The sequence below is a fragment of the Octodon degus genome, unplaced genomic scaffold (genome assembly GCF_000260255.1).
Source record: "Octodon degus isolate 3935 unplaced genomic scaffold, OctDeg1.0 scaffold00045, whole genome shotgun sequence".
In the NCBI taxonomy this organism is placed as follows: Eukaryota; Metazoa; Chordata; class Mammalia; order Rodentia; family Octodontidae; genus Octodon; species Octodon degus.
The window spans coordinates 12157053-12176933 of record NW_004524621.1 but is presented as its reverse complement, the minus strand read 5'-3'; the positions used below and the strand labels follow the sequence as shown (position 1 = coordinate 12176933).

General features: G+C 45.1%; 2 protein-coding genes across 2 annotated transcripts in view; one reads left to right on the top strand and one right to left on the bottom strand.

The window, feature by feature from the left end:
- Dnai1 (dynein axonemal intermediate chain 1) overlaps positions 1-357 on the top strand; it is a 72706-nt gene extending 72349 nt beyond the window's left edge. Inside the window, exon 20 of the mRNA XM_012514912.2 lies at positions 59-357. Coding sequence (XP_012370366.2) covers positions 59-157 — 99 coding nt within the window. The 3' untranslated portion in view covers positions 158-357. The remainder of the gene's footprint in view (positions 1-58) is intronic.
- Positions 358-761: 404 nt separating this feature from the next.
- Positions 762-2530, bottom strand: Enho (energy homeostasis associated). The gene is made up of 2 exons (XM_004631903.2): positions 2192-2530; positions 762-1245 (listed from the first exon to the last, which is right to left on the bottom strand). The coding sequence occupies exon 2, from the start codon at positions 1082-1084 to the stop codon at positions 854-856; it is 231 nt and encodes a 76-aa protein (XP_004631960.1). The 5' UTR covers positions 1085-1245; positions 2192-2530; the 3' UTR covers positions 762-853.
- Positions 2531-19881: the final 17351 nt, after the last annotated feature.

The window sequence follows — 19881 nt, the reverse complement described above, 5'->3', positions numbered from 1 at the left end:
CCAGCAAGAGCCAATTCATTCTTACTGATCTTCTTCCTTGGATGTTTCCTCTCCCCAGGAAAAGAAAGGGCAGGAAGTGCAGAAGGGGCCAGCTGTGGAGATCGCAAAATTGGACAGACTGCTGAATCTGGTGAGGGAAGTGAAAACCAAAACCTGAGGGCCTGGCCTCAGCCCCTGCTCCATTTGAACTCAGGATTTACAGCTCCTGGGCTGGGAAGCATAGTGCCCAAGCACTCAGCAAATAAACCAAGTCCTGATCAGGTCGCAACATTTGGTGTTCTCATTCTGTTCCCCAAGATCTCAGCATCTTCCAGGGTTAAGGTGATGGTAATCATCATTACTGTGTTATTTGATACAAATAAATCTATGTTTGAAAGCTCATTCTATACCTTTAATTTTGCTACCACAGGGTCTTTAGCAAGAGAAGAAAATCTCAGGGTAGAGCCATAGTTCCATTTATTTTCCAGCAAACAGTGAGAAGACCAGGGGAGGGGCCCAGCCTAGACACCCTCCCATTATTGCCATGGGTTCCAGTTTGCTTCTCTGACCTAGAAGATCCAAAGGCGCTGAGCCTAGGAAAAGGTAAACCCAGCCCTTGGCCCTTGGGATGGAGCAGAGTCCAGATGGCCCTGGCCCCTAGCACCAACTCCTAAACTCCCACCCCAGGCCTATCTCTCTAAGACCACCCAAGCCTCTTTTGCAGCCAGACTGGCTAGAATCTGGGCTGCTGGGTCCAGATCCAAGCAGGCTAGACTGAGTTTTGGACCCGAGGCTGATTCAACTCTGATATCCTGATTCCAGGCTCTGAGTGGGGTAGACTCAGGTCCCAGGCTCCACAGTAGACCAGGGGCCTTCAGGGCTGCAGCAGGTAGCTGCCTTCATGGCTAGGCTTCTGGGGTGGTGGTGCCTTCTCAGGACAAGGACCAGGGCTGGAGTTGGGACTGGATTCAGATAGAGAATCGACGTCGGCAGAGCGAGAGTGGCAGGCCCAGCACAGAATGACCCAAAGCAGCAGCAGCAAGAAGCCTACGAGGCCGTTGCAGACGATGGCGATGAGGGCCCCTTGGGAGATGGCTGCCCCCATGACAGGCAGCACCCTCAGACCAGCACAGAGAGCTGAGCTGCCTCAATGGCAAGGCCCATGCCGAGTCAGAACTCCGGTATGGTCAGCTTTCCAAGGAGGCTGTCCTGTCTGCACACTGAGTGATTCCCAGGTGGTGCAGATGCCCGCCTGCAGTCGTGAGCCTGGGGAGTACAGAGCAGAGGAAGGGTGGTGAGGATGAAGGAACGCGGAGGCCTAGAGGTGTACTCCCATCACATCTTTGGCCACCCTCGCAGTGGACCTCAGGTCCCAGCAAGCTCAAATACCCACCAGAGCCAATACCCCCATCCTCAGGCCTAGCCCAGGCACCTGTGTGTAGCCAGAGTGGAGAAGCTAAAGTAGGCAGCCTCTTAACTCATTCTCCTTAGAACTGGTGGGTACAGCCTGGCCTTGCCCAACAAGCTTTGGCCCTCAAAAGCACCCCATTGGTCAGGAAGTGAGGGAGCTCAAGGCCCAGGAGGAAGTGGATTTTGATCAGTTTTGGTGTGCCCAGGGCACAACCTCTCTCGGGACTGCAGCCAGCCAGCCCAGGAGACCTGCAGAGGTGCCAGCTCACACAGAGGGAACTTTGTGGAGGCCCTGGCAGACATGTGTGGGTTCTGTGTATCCAAGGCTGTGTACCTAGGTGTGCCTCTCCATGGATCTGTCTGTAGGTCAGGTGTGTGTCTGGCTGTCCTACTCTGTCTCTCTGTTCCCTAGCTGGATGTGCTTCTGCCTCTGCATACCCACCTCTGTGACTGTGTGTGGCTGCCTGGCTCTCTGGCTATCTCTTCGCATTTGTCTCTGTGTGTCCTCATCACTAAGTGTCTGTGTGTGTCATGTGTGTCTCGTTCTTCTCTCTGTCCCTGCGTATCTCTCTGTCCCTCTCTTCTCAGCTGTGTGTCCCTCTGTCTTCGTGGACGTGGACGTGTCTCTCTCCCTTCTCCGTAGAGGCTGTCTCGGTGGCTCTGTGCTTCTCCCGCGTCTCTGCCTTTGTGTCTGTCTCTCCTCCAGCGCGTGTCTGTCTCCGTGTGAGTATGTGTCTTCGCCTCCGTCTCCGGTCTCTGGGTGTCGTCCCCCGTGCCCGTGTGAGGAGCACCCCCCCCTTACCTGAGTTCAGCACGGTGCGCGCCTGCGGGAGGGTCCGGGGCAGAGAATGCTCAGCGCGACTGAAGCTCGGGAGGGGGGCGGCGAGCGGCGGGAGGCGGGAGGCGGGCAGGGGAGACGTCCGCTCCCCCGGGCCTCCCCCTCAGCCGCTCCCGCCGCGGCGCGACCGGGGCGGCCTCTGCCGCGGGCGGTCTGCGGCGAGCCGGCACCTCCTCCCCTGGGGCGGCGCCTCCTCCACTGCCGCGGCCGCTAGCTCACTCGGGAGGCGGCGGCGGGAACGGCGCGGGGTTCGGCTACGTTCGGCTGGGCTCGGCTACGGCCGGGGACCGTCGGCTGAGCTCGGTCGAGCTCGGCCAGCCTCAAAAACAGCGAAGAGTCCCGCCTCCTGGGTGGCCGGCGGCTTGCTGCCTGTGGGGGCGGGGCCACCTCCGTGCGGCTGCAGCATTCAATTGGCTCAGCGCGCCAAATTTCCGCGCCATTGGTCGTGCCCGGGGTGGGACAGGACCGCCCACGGCGCTGGGGGTGGGGGTCCTGAAGGGGCTACTTTGTCTGGATGTGTCCAGGGAGAGGGCGGAGGATGGGGGGCCGAGGCCCACCTTTTTGCAGGGATTTCGTGTAGCTTCTACACCTGGAATTGCTACACACTATCTGAGAAAGGCGAACACCACGTCGGAAGAGACCACTGCTATGTGGGCAAGGTCTCCACCAGTAAGAAGGCCTCCCACACCCAGAGGAGACCGAACCTGCACAGCTGGGAATCCTCCCAGTCATCCCGCACAGCCCACGCCCACCTGTATTCACGCTTTAGAGGGTTTGTCTTTGGCCCCTGGCCTTAGGAGGTGGTGTGAAGATCTCTGGCCGCACAGCCCAAGTTCTTCAGCCGCATTTAGTGAGTTCCTGCCCAGTGTTGGTTGCTGGTCTGTGTTTTGCTGTGCTGTGAGGTAGCTTGGGACAGAAAGGAGTGGGGTACCCTGAAAAATGGTTCAGACCTGGTTGAAAAAGTCTAGGCCTGGTGAAAGTCCTGACTCACTCCATCTTAGAAGCACTCCCAAGAGGAAGAAGTTCAGACAGGAGCAGTCAGGTGGGATTTCCTTTCCCCAACCCTCAAGTGCTAGTTATTATTTCCCCCCTAGGGATGAATCCAGGCTCTGCATATGCCGAACCTGTGCTCTACCACTGATCTACACCTCCATCCTCCCAGTGTTTTCTGGAGTGTTCTCTAGGCTCTCTTCTCATCTCACACATCCAGTATTCTCCATGGTTCATCACATCTCTGAAGCTGTTTTCAGGAAGACTCATAATGCTCCCAAATCCAGCCTGAACTTTTCTTTGGACTTTTAGACATATGTAACCAAGTGCCTACCGATATCAGGGTGGTATTGATCTCTGGGTCTGCCACTTACTTTTTTTTTTTTTTTTCAAAACCGGGGATTGAACTCAGGCCCTTGCACTTTCCAGGGAAGAGTTTATTCTACTGAGCCATCTCCCCGGCCCCTTGCCACTTACTTTATGACCTTGGGCAAGTTTCTTACCCTCCTAATATCAGCTTCCTTGTCTGTAGAATGGTTATGGTAGTCATGACCTGTCAGAATTTTCACTCATTCACTTCTATCAAACCAACCACATTTCAGTAAATGTCAGCTGACAACCCCAAGGACCAGGTGGCTCAAGGGAGCCCTTTCAGTGCTGTGAAATTCAGTTATGACCCCTTAGAAATCCACATGCTATATTATAAAGAAAAAAGAGGATAAAATAATCTGAAAGACTGAGTCATCCAAAGCTACTGACGTAGAGACTGTCTAAAATAAATTGTAGACCCTATGGAGTTGACCAGATGGATTAATTTTAGCTTTTCCCCTTGCAACCCAGCAGGGCGAAGGTATTATAGGAAAGATCACATCAGTTATAGGAAACAGAGGAGACATACTGTTGCACATCTGAGTGTAATATGAGTGAATTTTGTGACCTAGCTACAGGAGTTCAGATTTTGTCCTGGTAATAGCCGAGAGCCATTGAAGAATTTTGAGCAAAGGAGTAATATGATCATATGTAGAAATTAGGAGGGTGATTTGGGCTGTTGGTGGAAATGGGTATTGAAAGCATTTGAGAACAAAGAAAGAGGAGAGGCCAAAGTGATGGGAGATAAGAGTAAAGCGAGCAAGAAAGTACTGAGGATATTTGGGAGCTACACATGTGACTGGGCAGAATTCTGCCCAAATTCAGTGGGCAGAATTTAAGAGACTTAGAGAGTAGGGAAGGTAAAAGGGAATAATCTGGGAATGCTGCTAGTGGTTGGTGATGCTGTGATACCATTTACTGGGATGGGGAATATGTGAGAGTTTCATCAGGGTTCTTGGGCAGGGGGATGATTCCTTTTGGAAATGTTGAATTTGAGGTAGCAGGACACTCAAGTGGAGATATTCTATAGGCACTTGGATAAACACATTTGGAGAGAGGCCCTCCAGATGTGTTTATTTTGTAAGTTACTAGCCATAGAGTGATAGTTTAGCTAGAAAACTAGATGAGCTCACCTAGGGAGAATGAGTACGGGTTTAAGCAAAAAAGGATACATTTGAAATCAGATACTGAATCCCAAAGACAAGGATGTTTGAACTGGAGTGACCACTGGAACTGAGAGACTTAAAAGCTGTCAGGGATCTCACCACATCTCTCATCTGTTACTTTCTGCTTGTTTCCTCATTTCCCTCCCCTGCCTTCTGCCCCTGCCTCCTGCCTCTGTCCCTACCCCTGCCCCTGCCCCAAGCCCCTGCCACTCCATCTCCAGGATGGTTTCCAATACTTTCTGGTCCATGTGTTCAAAATCATGACTTAAGACAATTCCAGGTATTAAAATCTTATTTGTCTACGCATCTAAAGAGACTGGTTATAGTGGCATCTGTGCTGCTGCTTCTTTTGGATGCAATTTTCAAATTCCTCAGAAAGTTTTCCAATTGGGTCAACTTAGATGCTTAACTTTAAACTGATCAACGGTGGTTAAGGAATAAAGATGGAGTTCATTAACATGATTACTGATGGGTAGTAGGAGTGAGGTGGTTTGCAGGGGAGGAATTGTGAAAAAGCACAATGGCAGACACTCACTACAAACCACCTTTTTCTGTCATATAGATACGTGTGTGTGTGTGTGTGTGTGTGTGTGTGTGTGTGTATTTTTTCATTAACTTAATTCTTTCTGTGATCCTGGTTGCAAACCAAGTTGGGTGAGGACCAAATCAAATTCATTGGGATCCAATGAACTGCCTTGAGGCTACCGTCAAGCAGTCCCCTTCCACAAAATGAGTCCTGATATCTAGAAATGGGAGTAATGGAATGAAAAAAAAAAAAAAAGCACTGTGCATTGGTCACAAATCAACAGCATCATCTTATGTTTTTTGGCTATGAATAATAATGAAAATGATGGGACTAGAAAACCTCCTGTCATCTGTTAGTTGACTCATTTCTTTGGCTGAGAAGTTCTGTCAGCCAATCTGGCTGCCTCAGGTTTTGTCCAGAATAAGATTCCTTATCCAGTGATTTGAGAAGGCCATGTGGCGTTCTTTGTGCCACTGAATGGTACTAGTACTGCACTTTCTGGTCATGTCTTAAGGATTGTCCTTGAGATTGATCAATCATAGCTCTCTGCATTTATGAGACTGAGTGTGGAAAAGCCCTCCCCATAATACAGTGTGTGTGTGTGTGTGTGTGTGTGTGTGTGTGTGTGTGTATGAGCATAGAAATAAGGGCCTGGGGCATGGATACAATTGCATACAAGTCTCTTAAAACCATAATTAGCAGCCTATCAATTTTATTTGGGGGCCTTTCATCTACTAGTAACATATTTCATTGACTCTAAGAGGCATTTTTTCCTAGTTAAACCACTCGAATCAGAATGTACTTTTTCAATTGATGGCATGCCATAGTTTTGTGGCCTCTTTTTTTTTTCTGAGGAGTTCACAAGATAACTTGCTTCTTGTAATCGATGGAATCTGAGATTTATTAAATATAGTAATTTTGTCAGCCAGAGTTCTTTTTCACAAATAATAGAATATGCTGTGGATGGTTGAATTAGAAAAGGAATTTGTTAAAAGAGATTTTTCCGTTCATTCTCCCTGAATTGTTAAGAGGACTGGGGAAATGGACTTGAGAACAAGCTTCTAGCAACAGCACCTGAATGATACCACACAACCTGACAAGGAAACCACAGCCACTACCACTCTAAGTACTGGGTACCAAGAGTTCAATTTGACTGCCAGTTTTAAAGTTCTATGGCACTTCTGTGGTAGGAACTCATTATTGCAACCACTGGGAAACCACTACTGTTGCCACTACCACCCCCAAGGCTGGACACTTATGTTACTACAGCAGCAGAAATCAAAGCCATGTGTCCAACCTGCTCCCTACTAATGTCACTCAGGATTAGCTAGATAGCACAGTAATTACAAACAACCCTCAAATTTCACTGGCTTCAAACAACACATCGGTGGGTATGGTGGTGCATGTAATCCCAATGCTCAGGAGGCTGAGGCAGGAAGATTGCTTTGGAGTTCTCGTCTTAAAAAAAGAAAAGAAAAATAACTCACATATATATTTCTTGCCCTCAGGTGGGGGTGGGGAAGGAAAATCTTGCTACTGTGGTCACTAAAGCATCTGAAAAGGATATTGAAGCTGGGGATATGGCTCAGTAGAATAAGCACATGCCTGACAAACAGAAGTGCCTGAGTTCAATTCCCGGTTCTGCCAAAAATAAAAAATTTAAATTTAAAAAAAGGATATCGAAGCCTCCACTATCTTAAGATGATACCTTCCTGACATTAGTTTTAGTTTGCTATGGCAGAAGAGAGGAAAAGCATTCACTAGCTTCTGTTTACATTGCGTTGATCAAAACAAATTTCATGGTCATCAAGAGAAACCTAACAACCAGGGACACAGGCAGTACAATCTCCCTGGTCCTCTGAAGAAATATTGGCGAATAGCAGTGACTTTTACCACACTTATATTGTTTGCTTCCACATGCATTTAAGTGCTGCAAGAGATTCTGTGATTTTTTATTTTATACTGAGGAGATAGAATTTTTAGATGGGAACTTCCTAATTGGAAAACTTTTTAGGCTGGTTATGGTGGTGCATGCCTGTAGTCCCAGTACTTGGAGGCTGAGGTAAAAGTTCCAGTGAGTTCAAGGCCATGTGCTACAAAGGGAGCTCAAGGTCGGCCTGGAATACAAAGCAAGACCCTGTCTCAAAAAAAGCTAGAGATGTAGCTCAGTGCAAAGGCCCTGGGTTCAATCCATGATACTATGCATAGGAACACACACACACACACGCACAAGCACACTCATGCACACACGCACACACAAAGGTGAAGGACATCTATAGATGTAAGATATTTCTACTACCACAACAACAAAATTCCAGGGCTGGCCAAATAGTTCAGCAGATTTAAGCGCCTGCAAGCAGATGCAGGGGCCAGGGTTCAATCCCCAGGCCTGCCATCCCAGCCCCACCCCTAGGGCACACTGAGACAGCAATTGAGACTGGGCATGCTGTAATCCCAGCACTTGGGAGGTTGTAAACAGAAGGATCACTATGAGTCTGATCTAGCAGTGAGACCCTGAATACCCTGTAGACCTTTTCCTAAAATACAGGGGGGAAAAAAAGCAAAGCAACAACAAAATTCCTTTAGAACCATGATCTCAGGCTGGGGAGATGGCTCAGTAGAATAAGTGCTTCCCTGGCAAGTGCAAGGGTCTAAGTTCAATCCCCAGTTCCACCCCCCCCCAAAAAAAAAAGAACCATGATCTCTGATGTTTTTTGAACTTCCAAGAAGATCCAGGCTTGCATAAGCTTTTAGGGTAATACTTCTTTTGTTGCATTACATCTGGGGGCTCCTTTAATTGCTCAGACTGTACAATATGGCTTAATGGGAAATCAGAGGCTGGCCTGATAGGGCTAGATACTTTTTTCCTTCATTCTGCCTTAAAATGATGTTCTTGTCTGATCCATTCGAAACAATGTACTTTACAATGGGAAGCTTCATTACTTTTCCCCGGTAGACTAGGGACAAGAAGAGCTCCCTAAGCCTCTGGATCTTTTAGTGTTTCTCTGTCCTGATTTGCTGGAATCTCAGTCCCTAATCAGAGTATTCACATTATAGAGTAGCAAATAACAGCTTCTGAAACTAAGCAAAGCACATAATTATCTAACTCCTAGCAATCTGAGGTCAAGACTAAAACAAATTTTCTTCTCCAAGTTAGGCTTGTGCTCTGTTTTCCCCTAACTGCTTACAGACCACCAGTTCTGGATAACTCATTTTGTTATCTTGATTTTTTTATTGCTCTGTTTTCAAGTGCTTCAGCTCCAGTTGGCACACAACATAAAACACAAAAACAACAGGCAGTTGTTTAATTGCTTTGCTACCACGTTAAAAAATATAATCAGGGCTAGGGATGTACAAGTGCTTGCCTTGCATGTATGAGGCGATGGGTTTGATCCCCAGCACTGAAAAAAGACTTCCAAGTCCTCAGGCTGGGATTAAGAGATCCTCTTTGTTGCTATCTACACACCTCAATTTAGTAAATTCCTCATTTTAAGATCTATCATTTGGAGTACTTCAGTCCTAGTACCTGATTTTTGTGGCATTATAAATCAGAAAAACCTAATTTGGGTTTGTTTAGGCAAAAGGAGGATTTCTTTTTAGGATACTATACAGCTTATAGAATCCTAGTACAATAACATGACAAACTTGGGAGCAGTTGGATCTGGGAACTTGAATGTCACAGGAACTTTTTACATCTCATCTAACTTCTTTCTAACCCTCCACTCTCAGTCTTTCTCTTTCACTCTCATCTCTCTTTCCCCTCCATCTCTCTTTCCTTCCCTGTCTTCCTTTGTATCATCCTCCTTCCTTTTTCCTCTCTCCTCTCTTTTATCTCTACAGAAAACTTCTAGTGCTCCTCCACATCATAGTAAACCAGCTCCTCAGATTTCACAGTTTATAATCCAGGTGGCCATCCTCTGTTTGTTCCAGCTTATCCTTCTCAGTTCCAGTTCTAGAATTTCTAGGGATTTGCTCTCATCAGTCTGGCTTTGGTCAGATATCCTTTCCTGCACCAATGATCTGTCTAGGGGGTGGCTTCCATAATAACCACACAAGTGAAAAGCAGTTCCCTCCACAAAGTAGCGTCACCCACACAAAAGAGCCTACCATGTTAACGTTTACCAAATCGAGGGAAAAAATAAATCTGCAAAGTAGGTAGGGGAGGATTTGTCAAAGATCTAGAAGAAAAACCAGGAGGAATGATGTTAGGGGAGCCAAGAAATGACAGGTTTGGTGGCACATTCCTGTAATCCCAGTTCTCTGAGAGGCTGAGGCAGTAGGATTGCCATGAGTTCAAGGCCAGTGTAGGTTACATAATGAGTTTAGGAGTGAACTACAAGAAGTGCAGTTGAGCTTGAACCATACAGCAAGACCCTGTCTCAAAAATACATCCTCCCCCCAAAAAGAAGGAGGGTAAATAATCCAAAATATCTAAGAAGGAGCTAGTAGTTCGTATAAAAGGGGCTCTTGGATTTAAGAATAAGTTTGTCAATTATCTTGGTGAAAAGTATCCAGTGGGCAATAGAAAATGAGGCTAGCATAGCAGGAGCCAGATTTTAATGGCTTCCAGAATAAGTAAGAGCCAGACATGACGGTGCATGTCTGTTGCCTCAGTGGCAAGGGAGGCTTAGGCGGAAGGATCACCAATCTGAGGCCAACCTGGGCAATTTAAAAGACCATATTTCGAAATAAATTAAGGTGAACCAGGGGAGTACCTCAGTGCAAAGACCCTGGATTCAACCCTCAGTTATAAAAAAAAAAAAAAAAAGAAAAGAAAAAAGCATAAGCTGATACAATATAGATGAGTCTTTCAAGAAAACTGACTAAAAGGAAGATAAATAAATGAAGAAGAGAAAAACGTGGAGTTGGAAGAAGAATTTTTCTAATATTTAAAAATGTCTTAAGGGCTGGTGAGATGGCTCAGTGGTCTAAAGCACCTACTTGGAACAAGCTTAGCAAAGCACAGGGACCGCGGTTCAATCCCCCAGCACCACATGCCAGCCAGCCCCGCCCCCTGGTGGGCTGAGCTGGCCACACACACACACACACACACACACACATAAATAAATAAAAATTTAAAAAAAATAAAAAAAAAATAAAAATGTCTTAAATGGACAAATACTAGTGGGAAAGAATCCAGAGAAAGGGTGTAACTGATGGCTATTTTTATAACTACTGTCCATTTCCCTGGGTGTGGAAATCCAGGCAACATGGTCAATGACAGAAGCTAAAGCCCTAGCTATTATGAAACATTTCACTTTGTCCTAGACCACACTGGAAAATAGGGTAGAAAGAGGAGGTGTCAGGCTTCAGCATTGAGTGACCTAAGTTATGGCCCAGGGAACACCTGAGGCCTGAGATTGTACCCAGACAGAGAAGCTTTGTGTAGAAAACAAAGCTCTCCAAAACTGGAGCCAGTGTTCGGAGGGTAGGGCAGGAAGGGCGCACAGTGGCGATGTTCAGGGACAGGCAAGCTGCCATGTGCTTTGATTTCCCCATCTCAAAACTAGGCCTATCACTGTCCCCTGCCCACCTACTCATCCTTATCATCCCTGCCAAGCTGTCACCTTATTTCTCAGCGCTCCTTCCACACCTCCCTGCTCTCCTTAGCTGCTGCCCCCACCCCCTGCTCTCCCTATCCCTGATTCTGACTCACCAAGCACTTTCACCCCCTTGTCATATCCAATGCATGTTTTTTCAGTCTTAACCTTTGTTGACTATTTGGCAGCACTGTGGCTGTTGATCCCTCTTTCAAATTCTAGCTTGTGTTCCATGAAGGCACCTTATCTAGGACTATGTCTCCTTCCTCCTAAAATGACAATCTTGTTTATGAAGCACTTAGATTATTCTGTTACAGTTTTACATTCCTCATGGATAATCCTCACCTGGATATAAGGGCCAGGAAACTAAGGCTCTGGGCAGCCAGGGGCTCCATAGCAACAAGTGATAAAGGCTGGATTAGAACTCAGGTTTCCTGCATTGCTTACAACTCTGATACGTTGTCTCCTTCAGCTCTGTGGCCTCTCTTTAGTTTCTTTGGTGGGCTGTGCTCTCTGCACACACTTTCCTTGTTCCTCTCCCCTTCTTCTGCTCCCCCAGTGTCTGTGGTTCAGTGCATTCTTTTGTGCTGGCAATGCTTTATCACTGACCCAGACCTCATCCCTAACTTCCAGACTGTTATTTATTGTTGCTGCTGCCATTGTTATTAAGAATAAAGATTTACAGAGTATTGCCACATGGCAGGCATTGTGCCAGTTTCTCATCATCTCATTAAACTTTTAAATCAATCCTGTGAGGCAGGTACTGTTATCCTATTTTCCTTTTAAGGAAACAGCATTAGAGAGATTAATCAACTCATCCCATGATCGACAGGGTCCAAGGTTTTTCTGATGCTAAGCCACTGTCTTCTCCATTGAGTAGATGTCTTCTCCCAAGAGAACCCAATAGTACTTCACATTGAAATGCCTATGTCTGAAACTGTCTGTCCTTTCTTGCTATGTAGCTAAAGGTAAGGGAATACCTGAGCCATGGTTATTATCAGCTTGCCCCAAACCTGTCCTCCTATAATGAGGATTTCAATATATAGTCTTACCATATCCAAGCCAATGGGATTATACAAGACTTTTTCTGCTCTCTGCCTTCTGCACCCTGTGTTCATTGTATTAGCCAGTTTTCCCATTGCTGGACCCATTATGACACCTACAAGCTGAAAATTTGGCTCACACTTTAAGGGGATTTAGTCCATTCTTGGCTGGCTTCAGGGCAGAAACATCATGGCAGAGGGTGTGGTACTCATGGTGGCAAGGAAGCAGAGTGGGGGAATAGTGCCAGAGAGAAAGGGGAGAGGAGACTGACATACACCTCAGGCTACACCCAGGCCACCCAGTAGTGTGCTCCACCAGTCCCCTGGGGAGATCTCAAAGCTAATCAAGTTGACATTACACTCCAATCACCACATTTATCGCGATGTGCAACTGTGTGCTCCAAAAAGGACCATTTTCATTGCCTTGCTTCAAGCGTTTCTCCTGCCTGGACAGAGCTAGAAGCTGCTCTTGGGCCTTCCACCTCATCCATTCAGAGTGCCTCCTGCAGTGTTCAGAGCACAGTGCTCTCAGCCCCTCTGGGTTCCACTTTCACCTCCCCCCTCCCTCTCCTCTGCACAGCCTCCAGATCAGTGCTTCCAAAACTCGAAGCAGACCAGGTCTCCCTGGCTCCCCCGTCCTGACCTCTCAGGAAAACCTTCAGCCATCAGCTTGGCTTTCAGAACCCAGACAGTCCTGTCCACCTCCTCTGCACCCCCTCTGTACCGCTCCTGACCACAGGAGAAATGATAGTATTCTTGGCTCCACCCCCATCCTTTCTGCCCTTCTCTCTTGGGGTACAAGGTGTCCTCTGCCTCTCACAGTCTCAGGCCTCCTCCCATTTGTATGTGTTTTTCTAGTGCTCCTGAGGTCAGTGTTGCAATGCTCAGATGTACAAAATCAGTAATATTTTCCTATTTTATAAAACCTATACATATGGGTGCCCAACAATATGAATGTATTTAATTCCATTACTCCCACCCCCTCTTTTTTCTTTCTTTTTTGGTGGCATTGAAAATTGAATCTGGTGGGGGCCAGGGAGCTAGCTCAGTAGAATAAGCGCTTGCCTGGCAAGTGCAGGGTCCTGAGTTCAATCCCTGGTACCACAAAAAAGAAAAGAAAAGAAAATTGAACCCAGGTCTTTCACATTGAGCTACATCCTTAGCCCTTTTTATTTTGAGACAAGATCCCACTAAGTCACTAAATTGCCCATACTGGATGCAAACTGCTTCAGCCTCATAGTATGCTGGGAATATAGACATGTACTACCATGGTAAGCTATGTTTACACTTTTAATTGGTTGAAATGACAAAACTAAACTAAACTAAATGTAATTCCTTACCCAGATTGCAACCCCTGGACCTGGAAGAGAGGTCACCATCAGAACCCCTACTTGGCAGAGGTACTGTATATTCTGTGATTCACATAGTCTTCATAGAGATATCCCAGATTAAAAGGTCTAGTTTTAGCAGATGCCTGTAATCCCACCACTTGTGAGGCTGAGGGAGTAAGACTGCCACAAGTTCAAGGCCAGACTGGGCTACATAGTGAGTTTGAGGCTAGCCTGAATTACATAGTGAAACCTTGCTTCCACAACAAACAAAGAACCAGATTGGAACAATAGTCATGTAAGGTCACAATCACAACCTCTTTCAAATTTTTGCTCACATTTCCGCTATGAATGAGATTCAGTGAAGCCTTTGTTGTGGTTAGATTTTCTCAAGCCTTTTTAGCAGCAAAAATATTACACTAGAGACAGAATTTTTAAAAAACATAAGTACTTCAACATCTATATCCTGTACATTGAACTATATTTTGGTCATTGAATGCTACTATTTTCTGAAAAAAAATGTTTCTTAACCCTGGAATTATTAAAACCGATATTCACAAAGAAAAAAAAAATGGTGGGGCCAGGGAGATAACAAGGGCCTGAGTTCAATCCCCGGTTCCACAAAAAAAAAAAAAAAAAAAAGGCTTTTGACAAAGGAATAATACTATTTTCTCCAATAATTAAGGCAAATTCTAGAGATCAGAATACTGATATTTGTTGGTCTAGAAATGTAAAACCTGGGGAGTTTTTTGTTTGTTTGTTTGTTTATTTTTGGTTTTAGTGCTGAGGACTAAACCCAGGGCTTCTAGCTTGCTAGGCAAGCATTCTACTGCTGAGCTAAATCCCCAGCCCCTGTACAACTTGGAAGAAAATAAAATTGTATGAATTTGATGGCAGATACTAAATAAGACAAAAATATTAATGGTTGGTCAGTATTTTTATCATTTGATCCACTCTCATTAAAACATTTTAAACAAACTAACAAACAAAAAGACTGGGAGCTCTATGTCCAGGATCTTCCCCTTCAGAGCCCACCTTGGCCCCATTCCTGGGATACCATGAGGGAGTGTTTGGGGCTCCCCCTGCCCATGCAAACGCAGAGTCCCTTCTAATTGGAGGAGGGCCCTCTGGATGTTTGTCTTCTCTCTCTTCTCCGGAGTATCTTTCCCTCCAAAAGCTCAGGCTTCTAGAGGACCAGAATCAGGAAGATGTCTGCAGTAGACTTTTGACCTTGACCCTAGATCCTCTATGAGTCAGGGTGAAAAAAATTGTCTGCTTTCTACATGGGACAGGAAAGAGAAGTTTTTTGTTCCAGACTGTAATTGGAACAAAATTCAGCTGATAGTCCAGTGGTTAGCTGGGTATACCAACTCTTGCTCAGCCTCCTCAAAGGCAAAAACTGAAAGATACCCTTCCCCAGCAGACACATATACAGCCTACAAGCAGAGGCTCACAAGCACAAGCAGACACATATATAGGCAAAATGCATCTCCCCACAGGCATAAGCATGTGCAGAAAACATACATTCACACAGAGACACACTACACCAATGCCACATGTCCAGAAAAACACACTAAAGTTCATTTGTCTCCATAACATATAGCTGTACAGTGATAAATCTACTGCCAGAGTCCTACAACAGGTGTCAGATTATCTGTTTTGAACCAATGTCATGGGTTATTTTCTAGGGATTGGAAGAATGTATATGTGGAGAAAAGGTAATCATTATTTCTAAGTCACCTAGTAGCCTAACCTTGATCTATCTATCTATTCATTTAACATTTACTGAGCTGGATGGAGTGAGAGAGCGAGAGTGAGAGCAAGAGCGAGGGTGAACGCTTCAGAGGCTGAGACAGGAGGATTACTGTGGGTTTGAGGCCTCCCTGGGTTATGTAGTGAGTTCAAGGCCAGCCTGGACTAGAGTAAGAACCTGTCTCAAAAAAAAAAAGGGGGGGGCCGGGGAGATGCCTCAGTAGAATAAGTGCTTCCCTGGTGAACACAGGGGCCTGAGTTCAATCCCCGGTTCAAAAAAACAAAACAAAACAAAAAAAAACCAGGCAGGCAGGCGGACAGACAGACAGAGATACAAAAAGGTGCAGAGATAGAAACAGAGACAGAGACTGACTTATCCATGAGCAACTCTGACAGTGCTGCAGTGGGTGACATACATCCCACCTCTGGGCTGCAGGAAGATGTGGGGGAAATTTGAATCCCATGCTGAACAAGGTGGAGTTGGCTAGGTGAAAGAGATGCATGAAGAGGTTGACTGAGCTGAGAAGAGCGCAAGGGAAGAGGTAAATATTAGATGCCTGTGGGTGCTATAGAAAATTCCTATAAACTTCATGGTTTCAAATTATACACATCTGTTTACAGCCTGGAGGTCAGAGGTCTGACATTCATTTCTCTGGACTAAAGGTGTCAGCCAGTCTGGTTCCTTCGACAGGCTTCTTGCCCTTTCAGATTCTAGTGCTTATATTCCTTGGTCTATGACCATCCTCCAAGCATATCACCCAGTCTGTTTCCATCATCCAGCACCTTCTCAGGTGCCTCTTCTGCCTCCTCCCTTCTTCCTGTGGAACCACTGTGATTCCATCAGGCCCACCCACAGTCCAGGGTAATCATTCCATCTCAAGGTCCTTAATCACGTCTGCAAAGTCCTTGCCATATCAGGTAATATCCACAAGTTCTGGGAATTCGAATGTGAACATACTGCATACCGTTCTTCAGCCCAGCACAAAGAAGGTAGCCTCATCATCTTCAAAATGTCCTCTAACATAAATTATCCCCAGATTAAAGATGAGGAATCTGAAGCTCACAGAAGAGACTGGGGAGATGGCTTAGTAGAATAAGCGCTTGCCTGAGTTCAATCCCCGATTCCGCAAAAAATAAAATAAAATAAAATAAAATAAAATAAAATAAAATAAAATAAAATAAAATGAAGCTCACAGAAGTTAAGCCTTAGACCTAGATAGTAAGATAAACATTTTAAAATAAGATAAAAAATTAAGATGAAAAAAGACATGTTTATTATTAAATATCTGTAAGTCATACAAAAGAATACAAAGAAAAATGCAACAAATCATCAGATGTGGTGATGCATACCTGTAATCTCAGTACCCTGGGAGGCAGACAGTAGGATCACAAATTCTGAACCTAGTTTGGGTAAATTAGCAACTTTATAAGACTTTCCTATATTGTTTTTAGAGTTTTTTGTTTTTTGAGATATGGTTTTGCTTTGTAGTCTAGGCTGTCCTTGAACTCACTATGTAGCCAAGGGTGGCCTCTAATTTGTGGCGATCCTGCTTCAGCCTCCTGAATGCTGGGATTACAAGGTATGTGCCAACACACCCATCCTCAAATTTTTAAAAATGGACTGGGGATATAGTTGAGTTTAAAGAACCTAGAATCAACCCCCACTACCACCAAAAAAAAAAAAAAAAGAAAGAAAAAAGAAAGAAAGAAAAAAAAGAAAAGAAAAGAAAAAGAAAAAGGCAACAAATGATGCAATTCTATGGAAAGAGAAAGAAGGAGGAAGAAGAGAAAGGGAAAATATCTAACAATGTGACTTTTCTTATTGTCCTAATACAACATTCTATAAGGTTTTTTTTTTTTTTTTTTTTTTTTTGTAATCAAAAGTAGAAAATAGACTTTTACTGAAACTTAAAGGGGGGGTGGGTGTGAAGTGAAAATGAAAGAGTAGTTGAAATTGGCTAAGTATTTCTTCCCCTCAAAAAAAGGTCATTCTTAAAAGATCTCTCAAATTTAGAAAAATGATTTCAATTAAGAAGTTGGAGTAGGATTTTTACCATTATGCTTCAGTTTTATATGCTATTAATTGACTCTGAATTACGAAGGAAAATATGATTAGCACTCTGTCCCCTTACCCCTCCTCTCCACCACCGATTATGTTGCCAGTGTTGTTTTTTACTCTGTGGGGATTTATAATATTCACACTCTGTTCCACAACTAAAATTCCCATAGTTTAATTTTAACCTAAATGGAATCAATGTCACCACAAGACTTTTTGCCATGAATTTCCTCAGCTCCTGCATTTCATTAATCTCTTGGCTGACTGAATTTTGTCACTTTTTGTTGCTGCTGCTGTCATTGGGGTTTTTTGTTTGTTTTTTGAGACAGGGGCTTACTATGCAGTCCAGGCTGGCTTTGAACTCACTACATAAAGGCTGGGGATATTCCTCAGCAGCATAAGTGCCTGCCTGGCAAGCGCAAGGTCCTTGTTCAATCCCCAGTACCGAAAAAATGAACTCACTACATAGCCTAAGGTGCCCTCAGACTTGCAGGGATCCTCCTGCCACAGCCTCCCGAGTGCTAGGGTTATAGCTGTGTACTACCACACCTAATTTTCACTTTTTTTTTCCTAGAAAGGTTCATGGGTTCTCTGGCCCCTGACTCATGATTGAGATCTCCCACTCTTGGTTATTATTTTGGGTGACACTTTTTTTTTTTTTTTTACCTTGAGAACTTCATAGGTATTTCATTATCTTTGTCAAACTTCACATTGGAGAAGTTTGAGGTCAGATTGAATTTCCTCCTTTGTAGGTGACTTGCTTTTTCTGTTTAGGTGTGTAAGTATTCTACTTTATCTTCATTTGGTAAGTAAATAAATGTGTGTTAGTGTCAGTTATTCTATGTCAATTTTTCTGATAAATTTTTCAAACTGAACATTCATTTCTTCCTTCATTTCCAAGATTTTTCTGCCTGTATTGCACACTTGAGTATCTTTGTGTTCCACTTTGGGGCCTTCACTTTAGGGCTACTAGTAGTTATGCCTAGGGTAGCCTGTGTTTGTCATCTCTTATCTTCTAGTGGTTTTAATAGCTATCTTTTCCTACCACATGTACTCTACCTCAGCCTTTCCTACACATCCCTTTTGACTTTTTACTTTGTGTTGCTGACTTATTTCTTATATCTTTACTATTACTTTGGTCCTCTATTATTTTTCTTTAGTTCCATAACCTCCCTGTCCATCTCCTTCTGTTGTTTCATTGTCTTGTCCTTGGGTTCTTTGCCTTATTGATTTTATACTATTAATAAGGCCTTCCACAACAGGAAGAACTTGCCAGCAATATTTTATTCTTTAGGTTGCATTTTGTTCTAGATTGGATTCTTCAACTATTTTTTGCAGTCTTCCTTCTTTTTCTTTCTCCCCATCTTCCCACTTTCCCTTCTTCCTTCATGTAGTTTGGCTGTGGTCTGCCCCTGAAACCTGTGCCATTTCCTTTTCTCTTGCTGCTCTTCTGCCATGGCTTATGTTTAGTAGACCTCTCTTTGCCCTGGAATGTATGTCTTTGAGCCCCTTCTCATCTCGTCCAGAGCAGTTTATCTTCCCTGGAAGCAGGCTGAGGGTAGCTTGCCTTGGGTTGCCTGCTGACCTTGCTGGCACCTGAGGTCTGTCCATCCCCGGAGACCCTGCTAAACATCTTTTTTTAGCTGGGGGTGGGAACATACCATATTCCTGTAGCTTTGGCAGCCCCCAACCCACCCACACTCACTCATGCACAAGTGTACCAGCAACCTCAGTCCCGTACCCTAAAAGATGCCCAGGGCTGGTGAGATGGCTCAGTGGTCTAAAGCACCTACTTGGAACAAGCTTAGCAAAGCACAGGGACCACGGTTCAATCCCCCAGCACCACATGCCAGCCAGCCCCGCCCCCTGGTGGGCTGAGCTGGCCACACACACACACACACACACACACACACACACACACACATAAAATAAATTTTAAAAGAAGATGCCCAGCTCTTTTTGCCCCTACACTATTCTCATGCAGGAACACAGGGGTTCGAACTTACAAATTCTTAGGAATTTTCCTAAGCCTGACTACTCACCCCACAATCCACTTCCCTCAGATTACAGGATATTAGCAACAATTCTTGGTATTCTATGGCCGGCCTTTTCTCAATGCTACTTTTTAGAATAGTGTTATGAGATTTATCACTCACTATAGCACCAGAATTTTCTGTCACTTTCTTCAGCTATCATATTTAAAGGGATTGGGTGAATGAGTAGCAGTTGGTTTTGGCTTTTGTTCATTTTATGGAGGGGGTGAACTGGGGGGATTCTGTGATGGCTTCTCTTCTGTCATTCTACCCCAGAGATCCCTACCCTTTCCTTGTCCATACTTGTCCACTCAGAACCTTCCTTCTGAGCAAGACTTTAGCAGTCCCAGCCCCCAGCAGTTTCAAGTCCCTGAGATGAGACAAAGGGGTGCAGAACCAGGCCTCAGCACATAGCAGGTGTTTGTGGCATAGTAGAAAGGCAGTAAGCAGGGAGCATTTCATGGAGGCAAACCTCAAATGCTTCCTGAGCATAAGCACAGCATGAACCAAGGCGCAGAAGTAGGAGAGCACAGAAATAACTATAGCAGAGCAGGGGCGAGTCCAGCTGGAAGAGCGCCAACTAGGAAGCAGTGGAGAAGCTGGAGAGGTGGCCAGGCAGGCACAATGCATACAGATGGCACAGGAACTTCCCATATGTGACCAAGCACTTAGCTCTTGTGTCTGGAATCTCAGGGACTCCTCTGAGGAGCAGGGGCAGGCGCAAGTAGGGAAGCTTGGTTCTTCATCTCCCATCTTCAGTCTCTTCCAGGGAACCTTCTCTGACTACTCCATTCCCCCTCTTTTGTCCTGGTGAGCCTCAAGGTGCTCCCTGTACCACCAGGAAGGCTTGG

Coding starts and splice junctions, on each gene's coding strand:
- Enho (XM_004631903.2), bottom strand. CDS start 1,084: ATGGGGGCAGCCATCTCCCAAGGGGCCCTCATCGCCATCGTCTGCAAC.